Below are 13,134 nucleotides of genomic sequence, written 5' to 3'. Positions count from 1 at the left end.
AATTTAAACCGGGGGCTCACGTTACTCATTTTAAAACGTACATCCTGTTTTTCATTATAAAATACATGCAAAGCAGCTTGCAGAGGGAAGTTCTTAAAATATGCAGACTACTTTTTTTTATAAAAAAATAGCAGAACCAATTATTAAAATCGGTTCCCAATTTTCAGTTCAGTTTCATCTATTTCGGTTTGCCCAAACTCTGTTCGTCCTCTCAGGTAGCCTGCTACTGCGGTACATTGACTCCAGTAAAACAGTGCCAAAAGTCAGAGGACCCAAGATTTTGCCTGAAGGTGGCACCGCTGCCAGCACTGCTTATTCACAGATGGTGGGATGGGGGTGGGCAGGGAGCCTGTGGGAGCACCCAAACTTGGGCTGCCTGAGGCAGCTGCCTCACCCCACCTCATGGGTGAACCGGCCCTACACCCCCTCTAGATTCCATTTCCAACCAGTTCCTGGGAGTCAGTGCTCTTGTGCTTCAGTCCTCCTTGTGGGTTTCCTGCAGAAGCCTGGCTGGTCCCTGTGAGCTCCACATGTTCACAAGCTTTCCTCCTCCTCCATCAGGTTGCAATGAACATGGCTACAGCAACGCCCATGCGTTTCCCTGCAGAGATCTTGCTCATATTATTTGACGAAAACTTGTTCACGACACGCACTGTCCATGAACTGCTGTGGGGCTACACAGACAAGCTGCTCAGCGCCCTACACAAATTCCGCCCCAGTATTGACCCAGACTTCGGCTTTTTTAAAAAGGTAAGGTTCTGACCGCACAATCCTACCTGCCCACAGACTGTCTCGCCAGAGTGGTGCATGCTCTAGTTATCGCCCGCTTGGACTACTGCAATGCGCTCTACGTGGGGCTCCCTTTGAAGGTAACCTGGAAACTACAACTAATCCAGAATGCAGCAGCTAGACTGGTGACTGGGAGCAGCTGCTGAGACCACATAACACTGGTCTTGTAAGACCTAGATTGGCTCCCAATACGTTTCTGAGCACAGTTCAAAGTGTTGGTGTTGACCTTGAAAGCCCTAAATGGCCTCGGCCCAGTATACCTGAAGGAGCGTTTTCACCCCCAACGCTGAGGGCCTTCTGGCGGTTCCCTCATTGCGAGAAGCAAGGTTACAGGGAACCAGACAGAGGGCCTTCTCGGTAGTGGCACCCGCCCTGTGGAACGCCATCCCATCAGATGTCAAGGAAATAAACAACTACCTGACATTTAGCAGACATCTGAAGGCAGCCCTGTTCAGGGAAGCTTTTAATGTGTGACCCAGCCAGATGGGTGGGGTAAAAATAATAATAATTAATAATAATAATAATAATAATAATAATAATAATAATAATAATAATATATAATCCAAATTCAAGATCTGCTAGGGTGAGAGTTTTTGATTGGGTGGATTCTGAGGTTTCCTAGGAGAGCTGGCAAGAGATACACCAGCATAAGTTAGCCAGCACCCTGGGGTATGTTGGGGGCCCCCACCAAGGGGTGATCCAGGGGTATGTTGGGGGCACAGGAGGGCAAGGAGCGATTTACACATATTCCAAACCCTGAGCTTCGAGGAAGGTGGTGCAAGTCACATTCCTCCTGAATGGAGTTTGGAATAGGCACGTCTGGGATAGCTCGGTCAGTACAGCATGTGAATCTTAATCTCTGGGATGTGGGTTTGAGCCCCACATTGGGCAAAAGATTCCTGCATTGCAGGGATTGGAATAGATGACTCTGAGAGTCCCTTCCAACTTTACAATTCTATGATAACTTGGGTCAGCATTTTATAGGTAAGATTGCTTTGTTCCTTACAAGGCAAGGTCTTGCCTGTTTTCTTTGTTATTTGGAGCCATTGCAAACATTTTCTCCCGCATCCTGCCAGTCAAACGGAACAAGGCCTTCCCACTCAACCTTGGATTTTGCTTCAGACCAGCATCAAGGCTTGCAATCCCAGTATACAATCTGCCATGCACCTGTGTTCAGAGTCCTGCGTATGGTCTGCGCCATCTTGAATAGGGTGGCTGAGAAAATCAGGGAGAAGGGTTTGCTGTTCTATGGGGACACTGTGGGGCTCGACTGGATGCAGCTGGCTCTTCCCTGTCCCCTCCTTCCTTCATCCATCTGATGTCAGATGAACTTTTATTGCCCGCAGGCATCTTCAGAAGCCCCTTCCAAAGTGTTGTTCCAGTGCTTTGAAAGGGACTCTTCTGCGAGAAACGCTGATCCAGCAACTTTATGGCTGAGGCAGGTGCAGGGCCGCTGAGTGTGCCTTAGCTGAAATGTTCTGGCAGGCCAGATTGAGAGGCTAGGCAGGCCCAGTTCAGTCTACAGGCCAGAAGTGCCCCAGTCCTCTCCCATCACAAGGCTTTGGAACCAGGGATGTTGGAGAACTTCACTCAGCATCTGCAAGCAAACCAACCTATTTAGCACTTCCTAGCTCACTGATAGGGATGCGGGTGGCGCTGCGGGTTAAACCACAGAGCCTAGGACTTGCCGATCAGAAGGTCGGCGGTTCAAATCCCCGCGACAGGGTGAGCTCCCTGCCAACCTAGCAGTTCGAAAGCACGTCAAAGTGCAAGTAGATAAATAGGTACTGCTCCTGCGGGAAGGTAAACGGCGTTTCCATGTGCTGCTCTGGTTCGCCAGAAGCGGCTTAGTCATGCTGGCCACATGACCCGGAAGCTGAACGCCAGCTCCCTCAGCCAATAAAGCGAGATGAGCGCCGCAACCCCAGAGTCGGTCATGACTGGACCTAATGGTCAGGGGTCCCTTTACCTTTACCTAGCTCACTGATACTCAGATTGGCATATTAATCTGGGCTGAAAAGGTTCCCAAGTCCTGTAAGAGGGTGAACGATCAGTTGTTTCTTTCCTGTCCCTCCATCTCACCAATCACAAAAGCGGTCATGAAAGCAAAAGCTCTCTCTATCTATCTCATTCGTGTTTTATTTCTAGATGAACGGGTCCGACGATGGCGAGTACATTGTCCTAAGTGGGGAGAAGAACTACCTTGACTTCACAAAGATCGTCAAATGGAGAGGGAAAGAGTAATGTTTCTTTCTTTTCCTTTTAATTTGAGCGCTGGACTCCGTGGTTAATAATTCGAGTTTCAAATTTTGAAAGGCAAAGACTTGCAGAGCAAAAGCTCTTGGGCGATGATGGTGATGATTTGATAGAGCAGCATCAGTGTGCTAAGCCAGGGAGCACATTTTGAGAGAGTGCTGCGGGTGCCCATCACAAAATGGCCGCCATGGCATGACACACTAAAGGGAGCACAGTCTTGGGGAAGCTTTCCCCAGAATTGTAATTCCATACCAGAAGACCTTTAAGCTTGTTGCATTTCTGCCTCAGAAATAAAACAGAAGCAGGGAAAAGCGCATTAAAGGAGAGGGGGACCCCAGCAAATTAGGACCCCAAGATTTTCTGTTGCCAGGTGTCCAAACAAATCAGTCGCAGCTCTGACTTCACCCATTGGCTTAAAACACTGGCTTAGTTCACGGAAATCACTTAGAAGGGTACCTGCATGTTTGGGTCCATAACTTTATTTCTAGGAGGGATAGTGTTAAGTTGTGGGTGAACAAAGCAGACGACACAGCGATTCTTCAAACAGCTCTTGTTTATTCACAGGCCAGGACAGAACTGAACTGAAAGGCTCAGTTCTGCTTATATAGAGCTCCAGTACCACGTTACTGTAACAACTTTCTAAAACTATCCAATCACTGAATGTCACTTTCGATCCTTCATTTGCATAACTATCTACAGTATCCCCCTGCTGGCCCAGGGTGAGAACTTCGGTACATAACAGATAGAGTCTTACCTTGTTATTTAAATAAAAGCCCAAGGGCAGCTAAAGAAACCCTTTATGAGCATTGTGGCGCCCGTGTGCTCTGCCTTGGCAATGCCCGCTCTAAACAAAAGGCTGGCCTTTGCCCCCCAAGAACTGGCAGCTCTAAATTTAGACAGGGGAAATGGAAATGGAGCTAACACGGGAGGAATCTGCACACATGGAGTGACAGGTGCTGAAGCTTAGTTTTAGTTGTGCATAAGGATTAAAGCAGCTGTCCCCAAGCCCAATGCTCTCCAGTTGTTCTTGGACTCCGACTCCCATCATCCCGCACCATGGGCTGTGCTGTCTGGGGATGCTGGGAGTTGGAGTCTGGAGAACACGAGGGCACCAGTTTGGAGATTGCTGGACTTTTCAAAGGCTTGGTGGAAGAGTTTGGATTTGATATCCCGCTTTATCACTACCCTAAGGAGTCTCAAAGCGGCTAACAATCTCCTTTCCCTTCCTCCCTCACAACAAACACTCTGTGAGGTGAGTGGGGCTGAGAGACTTCAGAGAAGTGTGACCAGCCCAAGGTCACCCAGCAGCTGCATGTGGAGGAGCAGGGAAGCGAACCCGGTTCACCAGATTACAAGTCCACCGCTCTTAACCACTACACCACACTGGCTCTCTGTGAAGGGGTCGTGTTGTTGTTTTTTAAAATAAAAAGAGGTATTTCTTCTTGTTTTTAAAAATAGAGGTGGCTTTTTGTCGGTTCTCTACGAAATAATTCCACACAGTAAGGGAGAATGGGCTGTCTCATTGAAAAGAACAGGATGTCTTACTAAGGTGGTAAGATTGAGGGAGCCAAGTTGAGAGGCAGGGATCAGTAGATAAATATATTGGGCTGTAAGTAAAACTAAAGGAAGGGGGAGTGGAGATCTTTAAAGTTGAGGACAAAGAAATTCTTCAGCATATGGAAGAGGATAAGAAGTAACAGAGATGAGGTTCCATCTGGCGGATGGGGAGGTGACTTGGGAATAATAGCCCTAGACTGTTTTATTTGAGGCTGCTGCAAAACACTGATTTTTCTACCTGCTCATAAGCTGTTCCTCCTCCGTATGTCTTCCCTCTGCAGCTCACTAGACTGGTGGACGTCGCCAACTTGTAACATGATAAATGGAACCGACGGTGATACTTTTCACCCATTGATAGACACTGGTGAAACCATCTACGTTTTTTCATCAGACTTCTGTAGGTAAGAATGGTGGAAGGTGTTCATATCGTAGTGCTTTTCCTACTGTCACAACAACGCTTAGGAAGGAGCAGGTTCAAGCAGGCCACAAGGAAAGTTAACTAGTGCATTTCAGTGGGGTATATGGGGCATCCCAAGCCCATAACTTGCTGGTGAACATTGCTAGCGTTGGATTATCCTTTGTTTGGAATACGTGTAAATTGCTCCTTGCCCTGCTGTGCCCCCAACATACCACGTGTGTGTGTTTGGTCCATGTGTGTGTGTTTGGTCCACGTCTTTGTGTTTGTGTTTGGAAGACGGAAGAGAGAAAACGGGGTGGAGAAGCTGAGCTGGAAGTAGCAAACAGGAGCTGGGAACCAGATGCCACAAACCAGAGGAATCGGAAGCCAGGAATACAAACTGGGAAGTCAGATCTTTAGTCCAAAGTCAGAGCCAAGGCGTGTTGCTGCCCAGGCAACAACTCAGCGCTGCCCAGGAAGCTTTTATCGTTCTTTCTAATGAGGGGATGCAATGGCCAGCCTAGGTGGGTGAAGTCCGACTGGAGCCCATTAATCCATTGCCAGCCAAGCGATGCTCTAACCTGTAGCCTTGTTGGCTCACTGAGTAGGGCAGCAGTTTCCAGCTCGATGGGTCTGTGGCTTTTGCCCCAGGGGTTTCCAGTGACACAGGCCCTCCATTCACACCACAGCAGTCCTGAAGAGCGCACAGTGCGTCTTTTGTTTCCGATCAAAGCCCGCGGCGGAAGGCTTCAGGCTCTTCTTGTCCTTTCCAGGTCCATGTACCTCACGTTTCAGAAGTACGTGACTGTTGAAGGGATCTCAGCCTACCGGTTTTCGCCTCCTGAGATGCTCTTTGCAAACGCCTCCGTCAATCCAGACAATGCCGGGTTTTGTGTACCGGCAGGGAACTGCCTAGGGGCAGGGCTCCTGAACATCAGCGCCTGCAATCAAGGTACGTGAGCCAAAAGGGATGCTAGGGCAGAACAGACTTTGCCAGCCCTGCACACCTCCCAGTATCATTTTGCAGATTTGTTTGGGTTTTTGTGTGTGTGTATGTAATCTCTGACTCCTGGAAACCCCCAAAATAGCCCGGCAAGGACTGTGCATCCTCGGTGGTATGGAATGCCGACTGACAGTTGGAGGGAGCAGGAAATGGAAACTGGGAGAGCAGGGGGCATGCAGTGGAGTATCCTGGGAAAGGGTATGACTGGCTTGAAGGAATCCTGAACAGGAGCACCCCAAGGTGCAGCTTTTTTTTGCCAGGGACCGTGCTGAGGAAGGGTGCGCTGAGGAGGAATGGTGGGAGTCTCCCCCTGCTCCGGATCTTGAATCATCCCAGGAGCAAGAGGACAGTATAGATTTGGAACAGCAGTTTGCAGAGGGGCATAGTTCAGAAGGCAGAAGCTGGGAAATACTGGGTGGGGAACAGCTAGGAGAAGAAACATGGGAAGAGACTCCTCTAACTGGTAAGAGACTCCTTTCTCTTGGTTCTGCTTGTTTACTGCCAAAGGGGAGTGGGGGGAGGAAGCCAAGTCCTTGAAGCCTGACACCACTTTCCCCCTGTAGGCAAAAGATTCTTGCATTGCAGGGGGTTGGACTAGAGGACCTTTGGGTCCCTTCCGACTCTGCTAGAGCACCAGTGAGAATTTTGTGCACTGGGATGTCCCTGGTTCAGTTCTCACCTCTGGCTCGAATTCATTTGGTGGTCTGTCAGGGAAGCTTATGCAGGAGGGGGATAATGATACTAGCCTGTTTTATAGTTCTGTCGCAAGGCTCACCGAGCGAAGGGAAAGACCTTTGAATGCTTAAAATGTTCCATATAAATGCTAGCTCTTATTATTATTACAGCAGCTTCGGTTGATTAGTTATCTGGCTTTTTAATTCATCTTCATGATGTTAAAACAGTGGTACTATTGATTATAATTATAATAGTCCATGAGATTTAAAGGGTGAGCAAAATCAGGACACTTACTTAGTACTACAAGACTCAATTTATATCCTGCCTTTCCTACAGCAGCCTGAAGGTGGTGTATGTGGCTTTGCCCCTATCCATTTTATCTTCCCAACAGCACTGCGAGGGAGGTTAGGTAATGGCTGGCCCAAGGTCTCACAGTGAGCTTCGTGGTTGAAGGCACCACACCACACGGGCAGAACTGTGGCTGTATGTCTGGAGGGAATTTTTTAAGGGAAATGTGCCCTTTTCCGTTCAGTTTCTGACAGCTGTTGTTCTTACAGGTGCACCAATATTTTTATCACCCCCACATTTTTACCTATCTGATGATAAGTTTGTCCAGGACATTGATGGCATGCATCCGAATCAGGAGGAGCACGAGACATATGTGGACATAAACCCTGTAGGTACCACGCTCTGCCTTATAGTTGTTACAGTTTGGCTTTCAGGAAGGACCTGTAATAATAATAATAATAATAATAATAATAATAATAATAATAATAATAATAATAATTTATTTATACCCCGCCCATCTGGCTGGGCTTCCCCAGCCACTCTGGGTGGCTTTCAACAAAATATTAAAATACAGTAAAGCATCAAACATTAAAAGCTTTCCTAAACAGGGCTGCCTTCAGATGTCTTCTAAAAGTCTGGTACTGTATTTTAATATTTTGTTGGAAGCTGGCCAGAGTGGCTGGGGAAACCCAGCCAGATGGGCGGGGTATAAATAATAAATTCTTCTTCTTCTTCTTCTTCTTCTTCTTCTTCTTCTTCTTCTTCTTCTCCTCCTCCTCCTCCTCCTCCTCCTCCTCCTCCTCCAACTCTCCACAGGCCTCAAAGGGTTCAAGGGATTGCTAGGCACTATTTTTGTGCCATTTTCACAGCTCTTTTAGGGCTGTTTTTGCTCCTTTTTGCGCCGCTTCCGGGTTTGTGGTTACATGTGCCTTGAACGCAAATGGAGAGTTGCCTGTATTCAGGATTAACAAATTCAGCAAGCAATTAACATGCCTATGGGTAGCCTCCATAAGCAGCAGGAGCCATTGCTTCTGTTGCAGCCCACGTGGCATGGCGAGGAAGCACCATAACTCAGCGGCAGAGCGCATGCTTTGAATGCGGAAGGTGCCAGATTTAACTTCCCAACATCTCCTGGTTGATGATGTCAAACCCTGGCGAGCCTCTGCCAATCAGTGCAGGTAAATCTGAGCTAGATAGGTCAATGACTCTTGGGTTGAGCACTATTCTCTGCTTCGTAGGGATGTCTCCTTTGGGCAACATCTTAGGATGGTTTATGGTGATGGCAGAGGCTTAGATGCAAATAAATAAATACACTGCACACACTAATGCACGCCAATTGGTGCAAAAAAAAGATAGAACTTTCTTTATGTATGCAACAACAGCAGCAAGAATATTGATAGCAAAGTATTGGAAGACACAAGATCTACCCACCGTGGAAGAATGGCAGATGAAAGTGATTGACTACATGACTTTGGCGGAAATGACGAGCAGAATTCGAGACCAGGGGAAGGAGACTGCGGAAGAAGATTGGAAGAAATTCAAGATTTATCTTAAGGACCATTATAAACTTGAGGAAGTTTAGAATGTCGAGATTCGACAGAGATAAAGGGTTGCAGTAATATAAGATTAGAATAAGAAAGGACTATAATAAATTAGAGTTGGAAAAATATGTATAAGTTGCTGTAAAATTTGGACATGAGGATGCAGAAAGGGGAGGTATGGGGAAGTCCGAGGAAAGAAGTCTACGAAATGACATTATGAAACCACACTTCTTTGTTTGTTTGTTTGTTTTTTTTTGTGTTTGTTTGTTATAAAAACTTTTGTAAAACTAATAAAAAATATTATAAAAAAAAAAAAAAACTAATGCACGCCAATAACCAATTTCTGAAATCTTACTGAGTCACAATTCCTTTATCCCTCAGTTGACAGGAGTGCTGGTCAGAGCAGCCCGGCGACTGCAGATCAATACTTACGTTGAAAAGCTACCCGATTTTATGTAAGTACTCTGTTGGGGTTATTAATTTTTTTAAAAAATCAGTATAAGAAAACCATTAGAATGAGTCGTATATAAAGCAGGTTAGGGGAAGGGGAACAAAGGACGTTAAATTTAAAGGTGCAGTAGTTACTTGAAAAGATGAATGAAATGTTTTAGGATATTTAATTATTTAAACTGTATCGCTTTAGCATGTTGATGTTCCCTGGGAACAGGGATTGAGTACTAAACCGCTCTGGGAATTGTAGCTCTGTGAGAGGGGAGAGGAGTCTCCTAACAGCTGGCAGCATCCTTAACAAATTGAAGTCCCCAGGATTCGTTGGAGGGAAGCAATGACTCTTAAAGGTAAAGGTAAAGGGATCCCTGATCATTAGGTCCAGTCGTGGCCGACTCTGGGGTTGCGGCGCTGCCCTGCCAGCCAAGCTTCTGACTAGGCACCTGTGCTGTACCCTTGTATTGTCAATTTTTAGCCGCACCTCTTGCACTCAGTAATAATAATAATAATAATAATAATAATAATAATAATAATAATAATTTATTATTTATACCCCGCCCATCTGGCTGAGTTTCCCCAGCCACTCTGGGCGGCTCCCAATCAGTGTTAAAAACAGTACAGCGTTACATATTAAAAACTTCCCTGAACAGGGCTGCCTTAAGACGTACAATGGACGGGGCAGATACCGCGTTGGGAGAACAGAGTTTCCAAAAGCCTTTATCCACTGGGGTTGGGGGTAGCGAAGAGAGCCAGTCTCTGATCTCATAGTACCTGAGAGTGAAGTGGCAATCTATATTGTATGCAACAGTTCTTTAAACTACTTTTCCACCTTCTTTTAGCCAAACAGGCAACATCAAAACCATGTTCCTCCCTGTGTTCTACATAAACGAGGTAGGCGTTTTTGCAAAACACCTTCTGCTTCTTTACTGCTAACCCAGCGTGTTGTGACAGGTGGAACTTATCTGGGGGGGGGGGGCTATATACTGCAAGGAGAATTGTTGGGGAATAATGTGGATTCTGAAATCTCAGAAGCTAGTGAAGCTGCAGAATAACCTTTACTTGAAGAGGGAGAGAATGCTTTAGTGAAGGGGTTAGCAAACTTTTTCAGCAGGGGGGCCAGTCCACTGTCTCTCAGAACTTGTGGGGGGCTGGACTATATTTTGGAGGGAGAAAAAATGAATGAATTCCTATGCCCCACAAATAACCCAGAGATGCATTTTAAATAAAAGGACACATTCTCCTCATGTAAAAACACGCTGATTCCCGGACCGTCTGCAGGCCGGATTGAGAAGGCGATTGGGCTGGATCCGGCCCCCGGGCCTTAGTTTGCCTACCCATGCTTTAGTGCATAGATCATTAGTCTTCCTTGCCTTGATTGCCAAAAACAGAATAAATATGACTTCGTCTACTTGCACGATTTGCGTATGTTGCGGAATTCAGTGCCCTTTGTGCGGAATTTGCATTGACTACGTGTGGAGCTTTACGAGGGTGGTGGTGGTGGGTTACCAAACTTCCAGGAAGACCTCCCTCTGATGTTATTGTTATGTTACTCAGCATACAATTAGAGAGCAGTACAGGGAAGGGAAGAACACGGCTGCAAAATTTGAACTCCCCCGCAACAGCAAAAATATATTGGGTGTGGTCCTGAGAACAGAAGACACTGAAAGGGTTCAGGGTATTAGCTTACAGATTTAGCTTAGGTTGCAGGGGCAAATTTACAAGCAAGAGAAACTTGATGATTATGTAATTAGCATACCGCTTAATGCCAGGATAGTGTCTAAGTGGATCACAAAATATAAAAATCGATTGCACAACATGGGTGAAATACAGATGGATTAGAAACGCACCGTCATTAAAATAAAAAAATGAAGCAATCTCAATAAAATGTTTATGTCCACGGGAAAAAAAGTACAAGCCTGCACAAATTACAAGGTATTTTACTTGCTGTAATTGAATGTGCCTTTCAAGCCGAATTTCCTTCTGGGAGGGATGGAGCAGTGATGCACTTTGAGTTTCAGTGCAGCCCATCCCATTAACACATTAATGCAGTGATTAAAACAGCAGACTGGGATCGAGGGAATGTCTGTATGAGAAGGTTGCCTCCAAGAGCCGGCGGAATGCCCATGCAGATGAGGCCTTTCATATTTCAGCAGCGAGCTCATTCCACAGCACCAGTTGGAGACACAATCTAAATCAGCCTTCCCCAGTCTGCTTGCCCTCCCGACTTTTTTGACTACATCTCCCATCAGCCCCACACAGGCAGCATAGCAAGTCGGAAACATCTGGCAGGCAGCGTGTTGACAGAGGCTGATCTGAATCATATTTGACTAGAGTCGTGTGGATAACAGAATGAATCTATGCCTCTCTCCTCCCTGCCCCTTTTTGCTCCTCCAGAGTGTCGTGCTGGACAAAGCATCCGTGGCAAAACTGAAGACTGTTCTTCTTGAAACTGCGGTGATGACCAGCGTCCCCTATATTATCATGGCACTAGGGATTCTTTTTGGTGCTCTGTTCGTTGCGCTTGTCTGCAAGCCCTTACGGGCGAGGGAGGAGGTAAGGTAGCGCTTGGATCTGTCCTTTTCCCTTTGCTTTCTGTACCTCTCTTATTTTGTTCTTTTTTCATAAAAATCAAAACCTTTCCCTTTTTTTAAATTTTCTCTTGATTTTGACTTACTTTCTTCATGCAATCACCAGAAAGATTTTGTGTTTTTGTTTTATTCCTTTCTCTGTTGTGTTTTCCTTTTATTTGTTTCTTCCGAAATGCTGGTTCTAGGGCAGCGAAGGTTTAGTAGACACAGAGTAAGCACCTTTCCGCAAACGTTCAGCAGCTGTCTTAAGACACATGGTAAGATCAGCAAAGTCCATATCTCTTTCCTAATCCTCCTTCCTAGCTACAATCCTTATTCGCTAAGGAGAAATGGTTAGCTAGTGAACTCCAAAGTCTTAAGGTCTGTTTCACACATGACTATCATTCATTGACTGTAATGACTTGCACATGTGCATGACTAATTAATTGCCAACGGTAGTTTTTTTCACATAGCCCAATATCAGCTCAAACTGGGAATGGATGGATCAGTCAATATATTCCCCATCTGTGGCAGTTTGCAATGCCCATTTTGTTCCCTTTTTGACTTTAAAAAAATCAATATGAAGATCACCTTTGTATACACATTTAAATACTTACTTTATCACAAAATGTGTATTTTTCGCTCTGCGTGCAAGTGCATTTTACCCTAAAGCACACATCTTTTGAGTCGAGAACAACAAACACATGCATGTGTGAACCAGCCTTAAGGTCAACACTCCTCGCTTGAAGGTCTTGGCAATCTCACTCCTGCAGCCCAAGCAATGTTGGGACGTTTAGGCTGCAGTTCTTACCCCACTTACTAGGAGTGAGCCCCATTGAATTCAGCGGGGCTTAACTTCTGAGTCGACGTAGTTTGAATGGCACTGTTGCTTGGTTGATTAGTCAAGTCGCCACGTGAGCATGTGTGTGCTTGCGAGAGAAAGCGAGAGAAGGGGATGCCCTTCTTAAGGTGATGTCCATCCAGACATCTGTGTGCTGTGGGTCAGGGCCCCAGCTCAGTGGTAGAGTATTTGCCAGGTCCAGTCCCCATCATCCGTAGGTGCAACTGCCAGTCAGCACAGACAATCCTGAGTTGGATGAACTGTTGGTCTGACTGCATGAGGCAGCTTCCTGTGTTGCTGTGTTCCACTATTGAATAAGAAAGCGAGCGTGGTCTTTTTCCCTAAGCTAGAAATACAGCTTTCCTCATGTGTGGATTTAATTCACTGACTAAAATTCTTCTAGTTCTACTGGCCATTGACTGAAATAAATAATATATAATCCTAATCCTGTAACACCTTAACTAGATTTCTTTAGTCAGGAAGAGTCCTAGTTACTGTTTTCTTCTTTTATTTTTATATACATTTTCTTTCATTCCTCCTTCCCCATTAATAATAATAATTTATTATTTGTACCCCGCCCATCTGGCTGGGTCTCCCTAGTCACTCTGGGTGGCTTCCAGAAAAGATTAAAATACATTAAAATGTCACTCATTAAAAACTTCCCTAAACAGGGCTGCCTTCAGATGTCTTCTAAATGTCAGGTAGTTGTTTATCTCTTTGACATCTGATGGGAGGGCGTTCCACAGAGCGGGCGCCACTACCGAGAAGGCCCT

General features: G+C 45.8%; 1 protein-coding gene across 2 annotated transcripts in view; it reads left to right on the top strand.

Annotated features, from left to right (window-relative positions):
• The window catches only part of SCARB2 (scavenger receptor class B member 2), a 37,863-nt gene that overhangs the window by 18,657 nt on the left and 6,072 nt on the right, over positions 1-13,134 (top strand). The window contains exons 4-12 of one of the 2 annotated variants that reach the window (XM_082236530.1): positions 562-750; positions 2,938-3,029; positions 4,884-5,003; positions 5,773-5,951; positions 7,235-7,353; positions 8,888-8,961; positions 9,793-9,844; positions 11,348-11,506; positions 11,727-11,798. In XM_082236530.1, the coding sequence (XP_082092656.1) occupies positions 562-750; positions 2,938-3,029; positions 4,884-5,003; positions 5,773-5,951; positions 7,235-7,353; positions 8,888-8,961; positions 9,793-9,844; positions 11,348-11,506; positions 11,727-11,756 (1,014 nt within the window). In that variant the 3' untranslated portion in view covers positions 11,757-11,798. The remainder of the gene's footprint in view (positions 1-561; positions 751-2,937; positions 3,030-4,883; positions 5,004-5,772; positions 5,952-7,234; positions 7,354-8,887; positions 8,962-9,792; positions 9,845-11,347; positions 11,507-11,726; positions 11,799-13,134) is intronic. The other variant, XM_082236529.1, reaches the window with a different exon arrangement.

The sequence above is a fragment of the Podarcis vaucheri genome, assembly GCF_965113315.1.
Source record: "Podarcis vaucheri genome assembly, chromosome: 9".
Classification (NCBI taxonomy): Eukaryota; Metazoa; Chordata; class Lepidosauria; order Squamata; family Lacertidae; genus Podarcis; species Podarcis vaucheri.
Note: the sequence above shows the minus strand (reverse complement) of the source record. Positions and strands in the feature narration are given on the sequence as shown.